Here is a 20,910-nt window from a genome sequence, read left to right as displayed (position 1 = left end):
CGCAATCCATATCCTAATGACAATATTCAGAAATGTCTTTGTACACCCCCCCCCCCCTAAACCCACACTCTCCATTCAGCGCAGTCTACTCTTCAGAGTGACGCAGAGTGGGTCCATCTAGTCCGATTGAGAGCGGGCGACGCGGGTCAAATGCAAATGTGGAGAGAGCGGTGACTTCATCGCACAGATGGATGTGGGGAGAGCAGCACGCGGCAAATTCAGAGGGAGGGGGGGGGAAAATACAAAGAGGATTTCATATCCATTCGCCAGTGTCTGCTCTGCTGGAGAACGGGGAGGCAGTTTGTGGCTTTGCATCACTCGCTGTCATGACACCAGCCTCTCTCTCTCTTTCTACATCTCTCTCTCGCTCTCTCTCTCTCTCTCTCTGCCATTTTCAGTAGAAGTCTGTGTGTCTGTGACTCTAGGGAGGAAAAGGCTTCCCAGACAGTGAGGACGTGTGTCTGTATTTCTCATTACAAAGACAGAAACTTCTCTGGCCAGTCAACCACCGTGTCTGTGTGTGTGTGTGTGTGTTCGTGCGTGCGTGCGTATGAACCGAGGATGGACCCGCATGGTTCAATATAAACCAGACTAGACATGGTCACGCTTGGGACGCTCAATGCACCTGCTCAATGAGGCGGTAGCATATGTGGTTGTGTGTGGTGTGGTGTGTGTGTGTGTGTTGTGTGTGTGTGTGGTGTGTGTATGTGTGTGTGTGTGTGTGAGTACGTGTGCGTATACTAGTGTGTGTGAGTTCAGGGACTTACAGGCAGATAGTGTGACGGGCCTGTCACTACAGTGAAGATCCACAGGAGAAGAGGCTAGCATCAATCTGATTAGATTACCTGGCTCACCCCGTTAGCACACATACCTGCCTGACACCATCTATGGCTCAGCTACAGTACATCTCTACCTGGGTCGTAGTTATTCGGCACCAAACGAAAGAACGGCACCTTTATTTAACAGGCAAGTCAGTTAAGAACAAAATCGTATTTACAATGACGGCCTACACCGGCCAAACCCGGACGACGCTGGGCCAATTGTGCGCCGCCCTATGGGACTCCCAATCACGGCCGGTTGCGACACAGCCTGGATTCGAACCAGGGTGTCTGTAGTGACGCCGCTAACCCTGAGGTGCAGTGCCTTAGARCGCTGCGCTACTCSGGAMCCCTAAGAAAACYGAGTGAAACATGGGAGGAACTATCTGAACCTGTCCAATATGAAACACTTGTTTCGGTTTTCCGTTGAAAAAAKGTTTTGCTACGGTGTGCACCAAGGAATACGACCCTGGTGAAGACAATTGCAGCCAAAATGAAGTCTGGGTATTATTCTGATGCACATACCTGTAGGACGAGCAGAAACTGTGTACAGATCATGCTTTTGAAGCGATGCAAAATCATAATTTGGTGTAAATCAACCAGTATGTTTTGATAACTCAAACCACATTATGAATTGATTTTAACAGGAGAGAAATAGCTACTGTGTAAATACTGCAATGTGGGTTTTCAAATTACAAAAGCCCTAACATTTTGAAGCCCTGAAACAGTTTGGCAGAGCTCCATTTCATACACCGTTCTTCTTTCTGTGAGGCTGTGGGAGCGGCTGACGTGCAGTCCAGAAGACAGCCAGCCACACGGACAGGCTGTTCCACACATACAGTCTGTCCAACACCTCCAGCGATACACCACAGTACCGCGCTAATGGGGAGGAGAAATATAAGCAGCCCACAGCGGCAGTCACTAGCCAACCGCCAAAAACCCAGAWCTGATGGCCTGATATCAGGCAAGGTGATGAAATAGTAGTGGATTTATTTATGGTAGTAGTTTGTTACAGTTGACTGTAGTATATCAGTGTGATAATTCACCAGACAGTGGGGAACGATGGACGCTCTTGTCCTTGTTGAAGATAATGGAAAGGATAGATACCGAACGATAGCTACATCGACTGCTGTCAAGAGTGTGTGAGAAATATCCACATCCTAAATGTTCACACCCGTGCTAGACTAACGGTAAGTACTGCGAGCAGAGAAAGAAAGCACAGTGRGGCTTTGATCTTTGAAATTGCACGGCGGCAAAAATCGCTTAAGCTACACAAGCAATTGGATTGACCGTAATCGAATCGATGCTCTGATTCGCGTGCGTGTTTAGTGCYGACACACGGTTTAAGAACATGCCTATGGGCCCTGGTCAGAAGGAGTGCACTATACAGGGAARAGGGTGCCATTTGGGATGGAGGCCGTCTTATGCGGTCATGAAAAGTGGAGTCTTTATATACATCCCATCGTGATGGTTGTTGATATTATGATAGCATTTAGTATCATTTACATCAGTGACTCTGAACAGTAATGAGCGTATTAAAAGAGCTGGACGCATCAAAGCCTCTACTCATCTCACTAACAAGTTGGAGAGAGCTACAGCCCTTTGCCTTAGGGTAGTATCAGGGAGAGGAAGGATGAGGGAGAGAGAGAGAGGGAGGGATCGGGAGAGAGGGAGAGGGATTGGGAGAGAGGGAGGGGGAGAGAGATCATGGGGATGGCGAGAGATAGGGGATGGAGAGAGATAGGGATGGAGAGAGATAGGGGAGAGGGGACATGGAGAGAGAGAGAGAGGGAGGGGGGTGGGAGAGAGGGAGGGGGAGGGGTGGAGAGAGAGAGAGGGGATGGAGAGAGAAAGAGGGGAGGTGGAGGAGGGGGATGAGAGAGATAGGGGTGGAGGGACAGAGAGGGAGGGGGGGTGGAGAGAGATGGGGATGAGGGAGAGAAGAGGGAGGGTGGAAAGAGATGGGAAGATGGATGGAGGGGGGGTGGAGGAACGAGAGGGGAGGGGTGGGAGAGAGGGGGAGGGGAAGGAGGGAGAGAAAGGGGGGGGGGTGAAAAAATAATGTGGGATGGAGGGAGGGGTTTAGACTAGAGGGTGGGTGCGAGAGAGATGGGGAATGGAGGAGAGAGGGAGGGGGGTTGGAGAGAATCGGGATGAGAGGGAGATAAAAGCATGGCGCGGAGGAAGAGGTGAAAGGAGGAAGGAGGGAGTGACAAGGGGAGTAAAGAGAGGGGGGGTAAGCGAGGAAACAGACAGCGAGAGAGTGAGAGGAAAAGAGACCAACCAACTCCATCTGTGGATAGAAAAAAAAATACGTTTTGTCTCGTAAAACACCAGTTTGGAGGCTAAACGTGTCTTAATTCTATACCAACGCCTTGTGGCAATGCTTCGCATCATCAACACACACAAACACACACACGTGATTATCATGTCAATAGGAACAGGTACGATGTTGGTGGGAACCACATTAGTTTTCCATGGTCAGGAGGGTCAGGTGGTAAGAAACGAGCGGAACATCCTTAGATGTCATTCCGATCCATTGTATCTAAAAGCCACCCAGAAGGCTGACACACACACACACACACACCACACACACACACACACACAACACACAGTGTGATGCTGGAGCGGACGAGTTCGATTAGGCGCCCCCTGCACCCCTCCTGAACTGCAAAAGGGTTGGTTAAATGCGGGAGACACATTTCCGTTGAATGCTTTTCGTTCTGGGACTGACTAGATATCCCCTTTCACACACACACTATGACATGACACAAAACACACATCATATGAAGTCTACACACAATTAGGTGAAGACTCAGTCAAGCAGCTTTCCACCCACCCAGTTCACACACCACGAAAAGCAGTGTTCAGGTTTTCATCAAGCTCCTAGTATAGAGTAGAGCCCGTATAACACAACACACTGTAGTACTCGGCTCAGGTCATCATCCTCCCATTGTACGCAGCTCAATACGGTGAAGCCTGGTTAGTCTCGCTTCATGTTGGCGTCGGAGTTTGTCTGTGTTCCGACGGCAAGCACGCACACACACACAGGAAGTCTCTCCTCCGTACACATACAACATGGACATACACTGACAACACCTGTCTGCAGCATCCAAGAAACACCTTTCTTCCCTCTCTCACTCCCCCCCCCCACCCCGTCCTTTCCCTCGATCCCGAGAGCTCTCTCCGACACCGGCATGACGCGCTGTTCACTCCCCCTCCTTCCCGGCTCCTTTTTGCCCTTCTTCCCTTTCTCCCTCCCTCTCTTTCTCTCCTAACTAACTCTGGTCAGCGTTGACAGACTGTAGTAACAGCAACAGCAGTATAGTATCCACCTCATTCACTCTTCCCTCCCTGCCCTTTCTCTCTCCCTCCATCCCTCTCTCCCCGGTCTCCAACTCAGCTATCTGCCTCTCTCTCGCCCCCCCCTCTACTCTCCCTCTCTCACGCCTCCCGTCTTTCCCCCTCGTCTCCCCATCCCACTCCGGTGTCCCCATCTCTCCCTCCCTCTCTCTCTCTCTCCATCCATTCATTCATTCATTCATTCATTCATTCCAGTGAGATAGACAGGATTCAGACCGTAGTAGACTGACCTGGTCTTCTGGCAGACGGTACAGAGCCAGGCTTTGTCCCGCTTGCTGTAGGTGCGGCAGGTCTTGCAGATGTTGTACTGGCAGTCCAGACACGGGCGCTTGGGGTTGACCAGGAAGGTGAAGGGAGAGCAGCAGCGGATACAGCAGTGCTCGTTGAAGCGGTGCTGCTTGGAGAGGATGGAGCATCTACTGCCTTCCTCCGCCAGCTCCTGCTTCATCTCACTGCCCCGACGGAGAGAGACAGGGAGGAGGGAGAGTGGGAGGGGGGAAGAGAGAGGGAGGGAGTTAGCGAGCGAAGAGGTGGAATGTGAGGCGGCGGAGAGAGGAAGCCGAGGCGGAATAATTGGACGCCGTAACAAATGAACAATTAAAAAGGGGGATAATAAACGGAAGGCGGAGAGTGTTAAGGTGGCGCCTGKCATTTCCAATCGGAGAGACTGTCACCCCTTGTCTCAAAGACAACGGGATACTGAGAACGACAACATGCTACACACGTGTGTTTGGTGTGTGTGTGCATGACTGAGTGTGTGTGTGTGTGTGTCTGTGCACGTCTCCTGTGTCTGAAAGTTGTAACTCTTAATGGAACAGGACAATCTACAGGCTTAGTAACTGCTTTCCTCCCTGTACCATATTGTTCCTTACTAGACGTATTCTCAGACTGGTTGCAATGCAGCTACCAACAAAAGCCTCTAAATACCAGAATTTGCACTTAGCACTAGATAGTATTTGTCATTATGCCAGCGTTATTGAATGTATTATAATGTAGTAACAAAATAACATGAATAGCAAGGACGGGAAAAAAAGGTACATTTTCAGCTTGTGGTGATTGAAGAGACCCTCTACCWCCGACTCCTGGGTCGTATTCACAAGAAACCAGACGGAAGAAAACGGACCGAAACGGAGAGGGACAACCTAAATATGTCCAACAAGAAGCTCTTGCAAAACGGTTTGCTACGGTGTGCACGAATGAATACAACCCTGTTCCCCGACTATATTCCCCGACTATAAAAACTCTAGGGAGTTTTTCCTAGCCACCGTGCTTCTACACCTGCATTGCTTGCTGTTTGGGGTTTTAGGCTGGGTTTCTGTACAGCACTTTGAGATATCAGCTGATGTACGAAGGGCTATATAAATCAATTTGATTTGATGGTGTCCCATCAGATGAACTCCTTTCCCTGTTAACTAGCAGCAATAGGGGACTCGTGTGTTACCTCTCTTGTCGCCCATGTATCATGCTCCCTCTACAACCCCTAAATGACACAGTGTATTAAGCTATAGGACTAKCCCCATTGTAATAATGATGATGYTGATGATTAAACAGGGCGATATTAAACAGTTATACAGCTGAAGGTCACTGGGGAGCTTTAAGCAAAAACAAACACACTGAATGCCACGCTCAGGCGTTGGGCAAATAGTGTTAATGARGAGTCTGTGATCCAATTACGCAGCAATTATAGAGGCTAGGGCTTCAATGACAATGCTCCTGCTGTACACTAATGAGGCTGACGTGCGCCCATACACACAGGTTATTCCAGGTATACTTAGTTAATTACACAATTACCTTTCGGTAGGCTGGATGTGCATTGATTGCTAATGTAGCTTTCTGTGTATCTGTGGTGGTCACAGTGTTGCAGTTTCGTGATTTGGGACTTGACTGTTGGTGACTTGGATTCTCCTTCTCGTGACTATGATAAGGAGAAAATTAGCAGCACTGGGTTAGGAGAACAGCAAGCGTTCTGTTCTTTATCAGTGGGAAGGGCCAGCCACACCCGGACACACACAGTCTACATCAACTGGTGAGCTGCGGGGGAGCAAGCGATGAGTGTGAGCAGACAGGCAGGCAGGCTCCACTCCATCTCCGATCATAGGCTACACATCGCGGAAGCGTCTCACTTGCTTGCCCGTAACGACCATTAGGAAACACAAACTGCTGTACAAAACTGTAAACAATACTAGTATTGAGTTTWATAGTKAAACAACAGTCTAGCTATATGTCTCTCTCACCCCTTGAGTATAGAAAGTAGTCTGTGTATTTGAATTTGTTTTCTCGCTGTTCCCTCCCACTTTCCCCCCTGCATCCCATAGCCAGGTTCTGACAAGTCTCCCTTTAGTTTTCACTATGCAATAATCTATTTTTTATTTCATTTTTTATTTATGTTAGTGGGTGATTACAAAAAAGTAGCTGAGAGCCTGACTTGCCATTAATTTATATAATAATTAAGTAGTTTAAAACAGGTTGAGTAGAACTTGAGATAGTGATGATTAGTAAATTAGTTGGAGATATACCGCCATCTGGTGSGGACTAGAAACAATTGCATAATAAGACCAACTATAAATTGATGGACTCGGGACTCGACCATTGGTGACTTGGACTTGGACTTCAGCCAGAGGGACTCGTGACACGACTCGGACTCGAGCACAGAGGACTTGGGACTCGACTCGTACTCTAGGCTTAGTGACTCGACTACAACACTGGGTGGTTGCCCTAGCAACAAGCACTCACAGTTTCACTTCAGAATATCCAATGTTTGTCCATAAGGTTTGGGATAGGGTTAAAACATTAAGTTTAGGCATTCATTCAGAATAGTTAAGGTAAGGGTTAGGGAAACATTTCAAGATGGTTTAAATAAAGTGTGCCTAGCACTGATTGAACACGCACACCTCGGAGTCGGTACTTGCGGCTTACGCCCATCCCCAGCAACAAACCGCAAGCCCACTTGATGGTAATAGCGCTTACTGTTGCCCTTAGTGGCTGGTTTTGCAGTAATCTCCCAACGTCCTGGGTACCTGGTCGGTAGTCCAAATGTCGCCTTGGATCTTGTGCGACCTGGCTGTGTACTATCCAGATTCTTATGGGGCTAGTAGAAAGGTGAGAGAAAGGGTGAGTTTAACTCACGGTTGGAGTCAATTATTCACACACATCTCCTCTCCTCCGGGATTTACTGTGCTCAGGGTAACTCTTACACAGCTTCTATTGATCCTACATCTACGCGCACACACAAAACCAACCCTCCATCATCTTTTTATATCCATCCAGATACTTGTATCTATCCACAGAGATCTATAATTTAATTAATTATTTCTCCCCAGGGAAAAGCCACATAGTGCAACGTGATCTTCTAAATCCAGGTAGTATAGAGCACATAACAGTACTGCAGAGATAGTGAATGCAACCTGCGATGGGAGGGGTGGGGGTCCAACCGTGTGTGTGTGTGAGTATGTGTGCATGAGTGTGTGTGTTTGTGTGCCTGTGTTTGACCCAGGTAGCGATTTTGACCCATTTTAGTGAGGCGCTGTAGCTCTGGGTGATAGCTCTGGGTGATAGCTCTGGGTGATAGCTCGGTAACAGTGCAGATAGGCCTATAGGCTAAATGAGCACGGTAATACACACAAATACAACAAGGACAGGGAGCCCTGTAACTCCTGGTGTCCCATCAGYTTAAAGGGATACTTCAGGATTTTGGCAACAATGCCCTTTATCTGCTTCCCCTGAGATGAATGTGAATACTGGTATGACGTTGTGCCATGATATGGATTTTGCCATATCGTGCATATCATGATAAATGAATAAATGTCGAGTGATACAGCCTAGTGAGGTTGATTTGCAGGACGACGAAGAATTGGTTCGGGAAAAAAGGGGGGGGACCTCCTCTGCCGTTTGAAACTGGTTTGGCTTTAAGATACACGACCAACAAACAGTACTGTGTAAGTTGTGTGGACGCATTGCGCTCGTCAAAGGTGGAAACACCAGCAATTTTTTTTTCACAACCTGAAAACCATACATGTGCGCGAATATGAAGAATCTACCAGAATGTGTGCAGCAAACCCCCGGAGCAAGTCCCAAGACATCTTCAAGCCAGACCCGCACTCCGCCATCAKTCAATGCATCATTCGTTAGTGGTACMCCCTCTGGACAAGAGCAACAAGTGGAATGAGATAACAAGTGCAAWTACCTATCACACAGCGAAAGACACGGAACCGATTCAAACTYTGGAGAAAGACGGTTTCAGAAAGTTGATTCGAACTCTAGACCCAAAATACGAGAGCCATACATTAGCCTCACAATTCATTACATTGACGACAACTGGAAACTGCAAAGCAAATGCCTTCAGGKCTCTTATTTCCCCAGACGATAATTGCAACTGGGCTGAGGGAGGCACTTTCATCCTGGGGCATGAAAGAGTCGCGTCGAGTATGTATGACTACCGACAGCGGATCAAACATGGTCAAAGCATTGGAGCTGAACAAATGGACAAGACTAGGGTGTTTTGGACACGGGCTACACATTGCTATTGGTACGTTTCAACGTCCATAACACAGAGCTCGGCAGAAAAATAACGTCACATTAAATGCAGAATAACTATTGTATTCCTTATCTCCTCTGTTTAGTTACAGCAGACTACACCGCCTGATCCTTCTTATACGTTAAGCAGAATATATACAGCTATGCAAATCTATTATATTTGTAAGTGTGTGCAATATCCAAACATTACATGGATTTTATTTGTAGTTGATACAGCCTATGGAGTCAATATATTAATATATCCTCTCTTTCAATAACAAATAGCCTACTCAATAAATGATCCCGTTTTCTAAAGCAACGTAGCGCTCTTAATCACAACAGTAGCATGTAAAGCTATAGATGGATTACATTTGTAATCATGTTGAAGTGTCTTTTCCTATGCCGGATTAAGTGATATGACATGCTATTCTGTAAAATCCTTTCTCTGTAATTAATATCACCTGATTGAGCTAATCATGTAAATGTAATTAACTAGAGAGTCGGGGCACCACGAAAGAGTGTTTATAGAGCTGTTATCTTCCGAATAAACTCGTAAAGACCTAGTAATATTTTACATCAGTAGCAGTCAAAATTAATCCTCACCTTATTTCAGTCTCATCTGAAAGTTGTAAATTCTTCACGAACCCTGGCTAACAAGTTGAATCAGCAATACAAAATTGGGTTTAATTATTTATTTAATAAATACCTAACTAATCACACAGAATTACATATACACAGAATGCAAATTATGTCATACAGAAAACGTCCCTGGTGGACGGAGCCGACATGGCTGGTTACCCAAAGGAAAGGGGGTTGGGTTTGAGTGAAAGAGCGGGAAGACTGAGGAACAAAGGGAGAAGCTGTGCTATCGTAAATACAGTATCTTATGCATTCTAAATTACCGCCCATTTGGAAAAGGAAAATGCAATAAATATTTACTCTGAGCTGCGCTTCGGTAGGTTGGTCGTAGATGCTGGCCGTGTTGGCCAACAGAGATCTTCCTGTCCTCGGAAGAAWGTCACTGGTGGGAAATTGGATACGTTGTAGTATCGACGCTGTGTGTTAGACTGGATACGTCGTCCGTCCTTTCCTAGCCCKCGTTTACAGCGGCCGCTGCTAACTCAACGGCTAGGAGGTATCCCTTCTGTAGTGAATAAGAGTTCAAAGTTCATACCATTCGCAACCAAAGCTCACGCTGAGGTTGGCTTAGTTCTATAGTTATTATCTGAATCCTTCTGACATCGGACCGTCGCCCTAATGTACCCYGAACAGAAAGTTATTTGCCCTTTTAACTCAGAMGCTGCAGGCCTCGCGTACTTGGAACAGAAGGTTACATTTTCGTCAAGGGCTTATATAGTGGAGGGAGAGAAGGGTGTGTTTCATAGTTTATAACCCATGTCTCTTCACAGGGGTGGGCCACTGATTGAGCAGAGCTCTAACCTTATGAAAACCCAATTCTCTCATTTGGAAGCTAAAATACATTTAATCTTTTCACAAATAGTTTCATATTCAAACATTTAAATTGCAATTCAACAATTCCATGTGAATCTGATAACTAGAATGTGTAGACTTTCCCAGGTACAGTTTGTCGTCCTGTCATCAGTCATAATTGTCTTAGACACCGAACTGACATCAATTTCATTAAGTACCAACGCATATTTTCAACTGGTTCTATTACCGAAATATGGTTCCTTTCCCCACTTGTTTAATGTTCCCAGACTCTCTATGTTTAACAAAGGCTATTCAAGAGTCCTTCAGTAGAGTCAGAGAGAGAGGGAAGGGAGAAAGGTATTTATGGGGGGGGTCATAAACGTTACCCACAGGCCAACGTCATTACAATGTCCATTGCCCATGCTGTAATTACAGCAGATGCAATGTTATTTCTATTGAATAATTGATTTAATATGTAATTTTTTAATTATTTATTTTCAGAAGGAGTGTCCAAAACGAACCTCTGGTTTCCCGGACAACAGGAGTGTGCGGCACATTGTCCTATAGTTGGAAGAAGCAGAAGGCCCTGACATGTGCAAAGGATAAACTGAGCCTGATCCTCCACAAGATCATCACAGAATCCTCACAAGGTGAGGATCTCGACTGCAGATGATGACAGAGTCCCGGAGCAGGAAAAAAAGCCACAGCAAAAAAAAAGCTTGCATCCTCCTGGCAAGACATTGAGGTCTTTGAATCTATCACGGCAGCACTTAAGCACCTCCAGGATTTCAGATGCCCTGTCAGGAGAGACATACGTGAGTGTGTCCTATCTGAAGCCGGGCCTCCATTTGTTCAGGCGAAGGTTCTGAAATCAAATGAGGGGAAGCCAAACTGACCCGAGAGATTAGAGAGGGTCCTCAATTACCGAATAACAAATACACCGACTGAAACAGAGGAGCTGCTCACATGGCGACCTTTCTGGACCCAAGGTTCAAGATCACCTACATGACCACTGAGAAGCTGGTGAAGGCGAGAGCTGCCTATGAGACAGAAGTCCTCCTGGTAGCAACACAGCCGTGGAAGACTTCTCTCTCTTGAAGAGGACCAGAGTGAGAGAGAGAAGCTGCCACTGCTCCGCAATCAGCAAAGAAGTCCAAGAAGAGCCTTGGGAGCTTCTTTAAGAAAACCAGTAGTGCACCTGCCTTAAGAACCCAGAGACAGGTCATGGAGCGAGAGCTGGACAGCTACACTGATGGCAGCAGACAGTGAGGCTGATCCTTTGGAGTGGTGGCAAGTTCACGCATCCCACAAGTGAGTTGTCTGACAAAGAAATACTTACGCAACCCTGCCACAAGTTGGCCCTCAGAGAGCATTTAGCACTGAGGGCAATGTGGCCACATGCCACAGGGCAACTTTGAAGCCAGAAACTGTCAATAGGCTGGTGTTCCTGACACGGAACTTGTGAAGAGGGAGGCAGTGAATTGTTACATGGTGAACTGAGAAACATGCAAACTGTCTGATTAATGCTTGAAGAAGTTAGTTTGAAATGGTTTACAACTTGAATTCATAATGATCGGTGTAATGCTGAAAAAAGACTACACTGATATTTGGCAGGAAAAGTTAAATAAAAATGTTTTTTACTGCATATTTATTTAACTTGTATACCTTTGTTTATGTTTCATGTTTGCACAGGTTTACCACAGTAAATACAAGTGTGCAATACCCCCTTTCTGTTTCTATAAGATTAAAAGCAATATTTTGTCATTTATTAACTTTGAAGGGCTCAATGTACAAAACAAAGTGTACAGTACATTGTGATATTATCGGTTTAGACAGTTGTGAGACAGGTAGGCCCTCATTCATCATCATTGTAAAGCCCTTGTTATTTCCTCGCTTTGACAAAGTCATTTTTCAAGATTAGGATTCATCTCATGCGATTTAGTGTTTAATTTACTGTCTGTCCCTCACTAAGGTCAACCCTGCACTAAACACTCGTTTTCATATGGTGAAACTATTTTCAAAAGAAACATTGAACATCAAATCACAGAGTAAAAYCAGGTRCTACTCTGTTTGGACATTTTCTGGTGTTTTGTAGGTGGGAAACGGAGCAGCTCAGGCATAACATGTCAACSCTGTTACCAATAGATAGACAGGCTAGACGTGTTTTAACAACYTCCTTTTTATTATGAAGCTCGCATTCAATTGCCACTCAACCAGTTTCCATTGCCCCTGTCACAAGGGGATTCATGGAACGACCCAATCATGTATCTATTAATGGTCGCTATTAGTGAGTGCGTGTGTGTGCAGTCTGTACCTCATTCCTCTTGAACTATCCAGTAGGCTGCTGCAGKCTAGCCCTGCTAATCCTGTGCATAACTCAAGAGAGGTGAGCAGCGGCCTCTGGGCCCCATACTCTGTGTTTCAAAGTAGGAGTGCTGATCTTGGAACAGTTCTCTTTTGGATCATAATGAAGGAGATTTATATGGACAGAGGGGACCTGAACATAGACCTGGACTCCTGCTCCGAGAAGCTTTATGAATACGGGCGCAGCAGTCTTTTGTTCAGAACTATTSGTGGAGGTAGCGTTAGTACCAGAGTTTAATTGAGGTCTTTGATGGAGGTGAGATGCTATAGCCATTGCTTGACTAACCCTGTTATATGCTTCAACATCTGATCTTAACTGTAGGAGTGAATAGATTCCTTTGGTACAGATGTAGGATCTTAATTTGATCACTCTTTTGTTGCTGAGCATTTTCCTGCACAGCTGGAAATGCAAACGTGTAGTGTATCCTAGGTAAAAAAAACTAAAATCCCGCTTAAACTCAAATTAAGATCCTACATCTATAGATCTTCAAAAGTGGACTGAGATTTTTAGCCGGACCTTAGCCTCGAAAGTGAGGTTAAAGACATACTCTGTAACTTCAGTGACTACTAAGTATTTTTTATACCTCCCGCTTTGGGCTGGATGTCAATGTGTAGATCATACAAGCATAATTAATCTATGAGGAGAATTACTGTTTTACACCACATTCTTTTGGAGAAATTAGAAATCCTAATTGGTCTCCATGGACAAGTTCTTGCCTGGTTTAGATCTCATCTGTCGGAAAGATATTAGTTTGTCTCTGTGGATGCTGTTTCGGTGTTCCTCAAAGTTCCGTTTTAGGACCACTATTGTTTTCACTATACATCAATTAACCACGAAATCCCCAATTTGAAAGCAACTTTTTCTGGAAGCTGTGCTGCGCCATTTTCCCTACATTTTCCCCCACGTGGGCCAGCCAGCCCCCGAGCAATTTGCGTTTTAGTCAATGAGCTTCAGCCCCTCGCCATTTGAGTGAGGGGCTGAAGATGCACACACAGCAGTGAGAGAGAGTGAGAGCAATGACGTGTTGCACATATCTGCAAAGATGTGACATAGTACGCAATCTTCGGGGACCACTTTTGGCTCGTGAGCMCTACTTTCWGAACTARTGGCTAAGAAGTATATAAAATTTACGGAGAATCTCTTTAACGTTAAGCCTAGTAGAATGACCATTCTTCTTCAGACTGTTTCACACACAACAGAAACCACGTGTAAAAGAAGGAAGGATGCATTTTCAAAGTATTGGAACAGGGKTGCAGAGTGTACCGTGTGTGTGAGGGACACACACTAAGTGTAACCCATRCCAGAGCTAACCGCTAGCGTCTGGGAACCATCAATCCAGGTGGAATAACAGCAGGGAGAGACCAGCCGGCAGATATTTCATCATGGAGCACAGCCTGGGGATTTACAACCTCTCTCTCCCAATGGTTTATTCTACAGCGTATGCCTCTGCACGTTAAATAGACCAGCCCAGAGAAATGGATATACACACACATAGAGATCCTATAAATTCTATATGTAATTCTATGTTCACACATGCTTGGCCCACACACAAACACCCATGTGCACGTATGCACACGCACAGTGATRGACCAAGTGAGCTTGGTCCCTTCCCACAGCTTCTTCTTCCTCAGTGGTTGAGACGGCTGGCTGATGGGCTCTCCACTGAAGAGATGAAAAGCCTGGTGCGGCGTCCCAAATAGCACCCTATTCCCTTTATAGTGCACTATAAAGAAGGGAATGGGAGCCATATGGGACGCAGACGTAATCAGTCCTCCGGCGATGTGACCCGTGCCGCCCTCCCTACACTAACCCCAGGTTAAACGTTATAAGGCCATTCTGTGTACTCACACACACGCATGTACTGTATGTCTGGGGTCACACTACACCACGGGGGAATGTCCCCAACCGTTCATGAATAAAATACCAGCAAAGAAGGAGAGTTAAACGTGTGTGTGCATATACAGCACCTTAATGTGCTTATGTGTGTATAAGACATAATAAGACCTTGTTAAGTGTTAGGGAGCCTTAATAAGTCCCTGTGTGATGTTGAAATGGGGGAAACTTTTTTTCATTAGCTTGCCTTTACTATTTAGTAGGGCCGAGATGATCTCGTAGCAAGGACACAAAACGGATTTAACTTCTTTCGGAAAACAGCACTGATGTTGGAAACAAACATCACGTTGTCATCCCGAGTCACGTATTCATTTTGCAAGCTATAGCACACAATATTGGACATACAGCAGGTTTTTAAAGGACCAAAGAGTTTGATCTGCTTGGTGGTTTAATTTTTGCGATAGAAAAAAGATGATACTGGTATCGTCACAGCCCTACTATTTAGTCAATAATTAATTCTCCCTCTTATTCCCTACGCGTGGCACGGTTTAGTGCTGCCGTCTGTAGACTGACTGAGAATGGGGATGTGTCGCAAATGGCACCCTATTCCCTTTATAATGCAACAATGTATACAATAACACTCCAGTCTGGTTTTAGACCCCATTATAGTACTGAGGCTGCACTCGGGAAGGTGGTAAATTACCTTTTAATGGCGTGGGACCAAGGCTCTGCATCTGTCCTCGTGCTACTAGACCTTAGTGCTGCCTTTGACACCATGGATCACCACATTCTTTTGGAGAAATTAGAAATCCGAATTGGTCTACATGGACAAGTTCTTGCCTGGTTTAGAGCTTATCTCTCAGAAAGATATTAGTTTGTCTCTGTGGATGCTGTTTCGGACAAAACAGAGATGCTAGTTCTAGGTCCCAAGAAACAAAGAGTTCTGCTGTTTAATCTGACAATTAACCCTGAAGGTTTTACAGTCGTCTCAAATAAAACTGAAGAACCTCGGCGTTACTCTGGACCCTGATCTCTCTTTTGACTAACATATCAAGAATACTTCAAAGGCAGCGTTTTTCCATCTTCGTAACATTGCATAAATCTGAAACGGTTTGTCCAAAAATTATGCAGAAAAGCTAATCCATGCTTTTGTCACTTCTAGATTAGACTACCACAATGTTCTACTCTCTGGCTACCGGATAAAGCACTAAATATCTTCAATTAGTGCTAAATGTGGCTGCTAGAATCTTGACTAGAACCAAAGAATTTGATCATATTACTCCAGTGCTAGCCTCTCTACACTGGTTTCCTGTTAAGGCTAGTGCTGATTTCAGTGTTTTACTGATCACCTATAATCWTTACATGGACTTGCTCCTACCCATCTCTCCAATTTGCCTCCTTATTGTCCCTAGAARTTCTAAGCAAACTGCCGGAGGCAGGGCTTTCTCCTATAGAGCTCAATTTTTATGGAATGGTCTGCCTACCCATGTGAGAGACGCAGACTCGGTCTCAACCTTTAAGTCTTTACTGAAGACTCATCTCTTCAGTAGGTCCTATGAGTATAGTCTGGCCCAGGGGTGCAAAGGTGAACGGCAAGGCACTGGAGTGACGAACCGCCCTTCTCTGCCTGGCCGGCTCCCCTCTCTCCAGTGGGATTCTCTGCCTCTGAGTCACTGGCTTACTAGTACTCTTCCATGCCGTCCCTAGGAGGGATGTGTCACGTCGTGACCGTCTTTTTTCGCTATTACTCAACTTGAAAGGGTTGAGTCTGACGTGATCTTCCTGTCCGGTTTTGCGCCCCCTCGGGCTCGTACGGTGGAGGAGATCTTCATGGGCTATACTCAGCCTCGTCGAAGGGTAGGAAGTTGGTCTGTTGATATCCCTCTAGTGGTGTGAGGGCTGTGCTTTGGCAAAGTGGGTGGGGTTATAACCTGCCTGGTTTTCCCTGTCCGAGGGTATCGTCGGACAGGGCCACAGTGTCCCCCGACCCCCGCTGTCTCAGCCTCCAGTATCTATGCTGCAATAGTCTATGTGCCAGGGGGCTAGGGTCAGTCTGTCCAATTTTGTGAAATTCTCCTGTCTTATCTGGTGTCCTGTGTGAACTTACTGTAAGTATGCTCCCTCTATTTTGCCTCTCTCTCAATTTAAGGGACTTTATAGGCAAAGGAAACATATGTTTGTGAAATAAACAATACAAAATTAACAGTAAACATTACACTCAAAAGTTAAAAAAMAAAATACATTTCAAATGTCATATTGTCTATATACAGTGTTGAAATTATGTGTAAATAGTTAATGTACAAAAGGGAACATAAATAAACAAATATAGGTTGTATTTACAATGGTGTTTGTTCTTCACTGGTTTCCCTTTTCTTGTGGCAACAGGTCACAAATCTTGCTGCTGTGATTGCACACTGTGGTATTTCACCCAATATATATGGATTGGATTTGTTTTAGAATTCTTTGTGGGTATGTGTAATCTAAAGGAAATATGTCTCTCTAATATGGTCAAACACTTGGCAGGAGGTTAGGAAGTGCAGCTCAGTTTCCACCTCATTTTGTGGGCAGTGTGCCTTTCTCAATTGCAATACTCACTGAGTCTGTACATAGTCAAAGATTTTGGGTCAGTTACAGTGGTCAGGTATTCTGCCACTGTGAACTCTGTTCAAGGCCAAATAGCATTCAAGTTTGATCTGTTTTTTTGTGTACATTTCCAATGTGTCAAGTAATTATCTTTTTGTTTTCTCATGATTTGGTTGGGTCTAATTGTGTTGCTGTCCTGGGGCTCTGTGGGGTCTGTTTGTTTGTGAARAGAGCCCCAGGACCAGCTTGCTTAGGGGGCTCTGCTCAAGGTAAATTTCTCTGTAGGTGATGGCTTTGTTATAGAAGGTTTGGGAAACACTTCCTTTTAGGTGGTTGTAGAATTTTACGGATCTCTTCTAGATTTTAATAATTAGCGGGTATCGGTCTAATTCTGCTCTGCAATAATTATCTGGTGTTTTACATTGTACACAGAGGATATTCTTGCAGAATTCTGCATGCAGAGTCTCAATTTGGTGTTTGTCCCATTTTGTGAATTCTTGGTTGGTGAGCGCACCACAGACCTCACAACCATAAAGGGCAATGGGTTCTATAACTGATTCAAGTATTTTTAGCCAGATCCTAATTGGGTATGCTGAATTTTATGTTCCTTTRGATGGCATAGAAGGCCCTTCTTGCTGATGTTTAGACAGAGGTATGTATAGTTTGAGTGCTCTAGGGCAACGGTGTCTAGATGGAATTTCTATTTGTGATCCTGGCAACTGGACCTTTTTTGGAACACGATAATTTTTGTCTTACTGAGATTTACTGTCATTGACCAAGTCTGACAGAATCTGTGCAGAAGATCTAGGTGCTGCTGTAGGCTCGCTCTCCTTGGTTGGGGACAGAAGCACCAGATCATCAGCAAACAGTAGACATTTGACTTCAGATTCTAGTAGGGTGAGGCCGGGTGCTGCAGACTGTTCTGGTGTCCTCGCCAATTAGTTGATATATTTGTTGAAGAGGGTGTGGCTTAAGCTGCATCACTGCATCCCTCTCACTCACTCCCTCCCTCTCTCTCTCTCGCAACTGTTGTCTCAACCTCTGAATGCTCGGCTATTAAAAGCCAACTGACATTTACTCCTGAGGTGCTGACCTGATCCACCCTCTACAACCACTGTGGTTACTAACCCTAACCCTGCTGGTCATCTATGAACATTTGAACATATTCAAGAATGATCTGGGTTTAATGGCCATGTACTCTTATAATCTCCACCCAGCACAGCCAGAAGAGGACTGGCCACCCCTCAGAGCCTAGTTCCTCTCTAGGTTTCTTCCAAGGTTCCTGCCTTTCTAGGGAGTTATTCCTAGCCACCGTGCTTCTATATCTGCATTGCTTGCCGTTTGGGCTATTAGGCTGGGTTTATGTATATCACTTTGTGAGATCTGTTGATGACACTTTTGACTAGGGTCCATAGCGCCATGTATGGAATAGGGTGCGATTTGAGGGACAGCCTGAGACTTCAGGCAGCAGCAGTGTTAGGGACAGATTTACGTGGTTCAGGAAAAAATACTGGTCCGGAGATAGAGTGCAGAGAACCCATGGATTACACCTTCTAGCTAACCAACATCTTTCACCTTCTTCTGAGCAGAAAAATTACTTTAATAAGACAAGTGCACAGAGGCAAAAAACGGACAAAGGCATTATTGTGTGTGTGTGTGTGTGTGTGTGCGACTGACAGACAGTAAGTAATGTGCTGCTTTCGTTTGATTTCTGTTTTTGGAAAGCTGTGGCAGAGGAGCAGACCTGGGACTTGGCTTGTGAGCGAGAAAGAGCGCGAGAAACAGAGAGAGAGACACATACACTACCTTTTAAAAGTTTGGGGTCACTTAGAAATGTAACCAGAACAGAAAGTTGGAGGCCCCGGTGCACAACTGAGCAAGAGGACAAGTACATTAGAGTGTCTAGTTTGAGAAACAGATGCCTCACAAGTCCTCAACTGGCAGCTTCATTAAATAATACCCGCAAAACACCAGTCTCAACATCAACAGTGAAGAGGCTTCTAGGCAGAGTCTTYATCTCTTKTTTTTATTGGCCAGTTTGAGATATGGATTTTTCTTTGCCTAGAAGGCCAGCATCCCGGAGTCGCCGGGATGTGTTTTGCGGGTACTATTTAATGAAGCTGCCAGTTGAGGACTTGTGAGGCATCTGTTTCTCAAACTAGACACTCTAATGTACTTGTCCTCTTGCTCAGTTGTGCACCGGGGCCTCCCACTCCTCTTTCTATTCTAGTTAGAGTCAATTTTATGGACGTAAAATGTGCTTTTCTTTCAAAAACAAGGACATTTCTAAGTGACCCCAACGTTTTGAACAGTAGTGTGCATGTGTGTTTGTGTGGTGTGTGTCTACTCGGAGAGAAAGAGAGAGCAAAGAAACACTGCACAGACTCCAGACAATTACCACCTGTGCAAGCAGATGCTAATAGGCAGTCATTAAATTCCATTTTAAATACGTTAACTTGACTATATTCCACTGTACATACTGTAAGTCTCTGGTGCTCGAGACAAAAACAGTACCATCACCATCTCCATAATCAATCAATACTGCAGGGATCAACTTGATTCAGCCGCGGGACAATTTTRTTCTTGAGTGGATGGTCGGGGGGCCGGAACAGAATTACAAATCATTTGTAGACTGCAAATGGACCGCAAGAAGGCCAAACATTTATAGTATTTGACTAAAACATATTAATATCAAACATACGATCCCATACAGTATCTTTATTATGCGTGGTAATAATCCGTGATATTCACTTTCCAACAGGACAATGACCCTAGGGTATTGTGTGTAGATTGATGAGGGGGAAAAAAATAATGTAATCCATTTTAGAATAAGGCTGCAACCTAACAAAATGTGGAAAAAGTCAAGTGGTCTGAATACTTTCTGAAGGCACTGTAGTGGTCAAACCCTAAAACAGCCAAATCCCCCCCGAAATACATAAAACGCAACAAAAAACACTTACGACTATTTACAAAGCTCTCTGCCTAGGCTACCTTACGGCGCCATGGCAACCACAAAACTCTACAAATGACTTACTATGGGCTTCGATCTACGTACACTACAGTAGGTCTTGTAGGCAGGTAAACATGATACGTAAAAAATAATACTGTTTTAATTTATCAAGATAAAATATTGTGAAWGGGCAAAATTTCATACCGAAGTTGGTGTTTATTTTCCCCTCGCTTCAGCTAAAATAATTCAAGACATTTTGCATCATTTTTTTAATGGCCGTGTCATGTGCATTCCACTGAAGCTTGCATCGATGCACGTTTCAAAATATGTACAAAACGGATTTCACAGCCGGGAAGTGCCCTCCGTGCACCGTTGTGCATARACGGAGTGCGGTAGTATGCATYTTGAGAAACACCCGGAGTCTGTCGCCCCCATACAGCACACAGCGTAGACCAGGGCTTCTTCTCTCGCTACTTATTCATTCCAGTTGTCATCTGTCAAAGCTGTGTGTGACTCCAAGCTGACTCTTTCAACTAGCTTCGCTTTGGAGATAGCGAGCTAAGCTAACCACCCCAGGTTACAGTACAGTGCTTCTCTCCGCAGCCCCCACACATCACAAAGCCTAGATAAGGGCTTCCTCTCTCTCGGCTGGAACTAACTCGCCCCATGTTACAGCTCTCGTTACCCTCTTCCCAGCACACAGCCAAAACAAGCCTCCTTACATTTGTATTGAAATCCCGGGTTACTTTGAGGGGCAAAATAATGACGACTGTCACAAGGTACACAAACTAACTGATTTGCTAGGCTTCATCTCTAGCGTCAACGATGCTATCTATGGTTTGCTTGCACAGCTCATGTTAAGACCAGAGCCAGAAGACACTTATTGCTACTCATCCTCRTGGTTATTAGCTAGCCATTTTGTGTGTTTTAAACCTCAGTCAGTCAGTCAGTCTCTCTCTCAGCAGCCAGTGACAGGAGGAGTTGGTGCTGMGCTAATTGACCTTGAGATGAACCGTGAAGTGTTGAAAGCTCCAGAGTCTCCTTCACCTCCTATC

The 20,910-nt window shown here is 45.1% G+C and overlaps 1 protein-coding gene across 2 annotated transcripts in view; it reads right to left on the bottom strand.

The window, feature by feature from the left end:
- Nucleotides 1–20,910, bottom strand: part of LOC111973414 (rab effector MyRIP-like) — a 151,802-nt gene that overhangs the window by 57,262 nt on the left and 73,630 nt on the right. For both annotated transcript variants that reach the window (XM_024000781.2, XM_070446720.1), the window contains exon 3: nucleotides 4,412–4,633. In XM_024000781.2, the coding sequence (XP_023856549.1) occupies nucleotides 4,412–4,633 (222 nt within the window). The remainder of the gene's footprint in view (nucleotides 1–4,411; nucleotides 4,634–20,910) is intronic.

The sequence above is a fragment of the Salvelinus sp. IW2-2015 genome, linkage group LG14 (genome assembly GCF_002910315.2).
Source record: "Salvelinus sp. IW2-2015 linkage group LG14, ASM291031v2, whole genome shotgun sequence".
NCBI classification, from domain to species: domain Eukaryota; kingdom Metazoa; phylum Chordata; class Actinopteri; order Salmoniformes; family Salmonidae; genus Salvelinus; species Salvelinus sp. IW2-2015.
The sequence above is the reverse complement of the archived record's forward strand: the minus strand, read 5'-3'. Positions and strand labels throughout refer to the sequence as shown.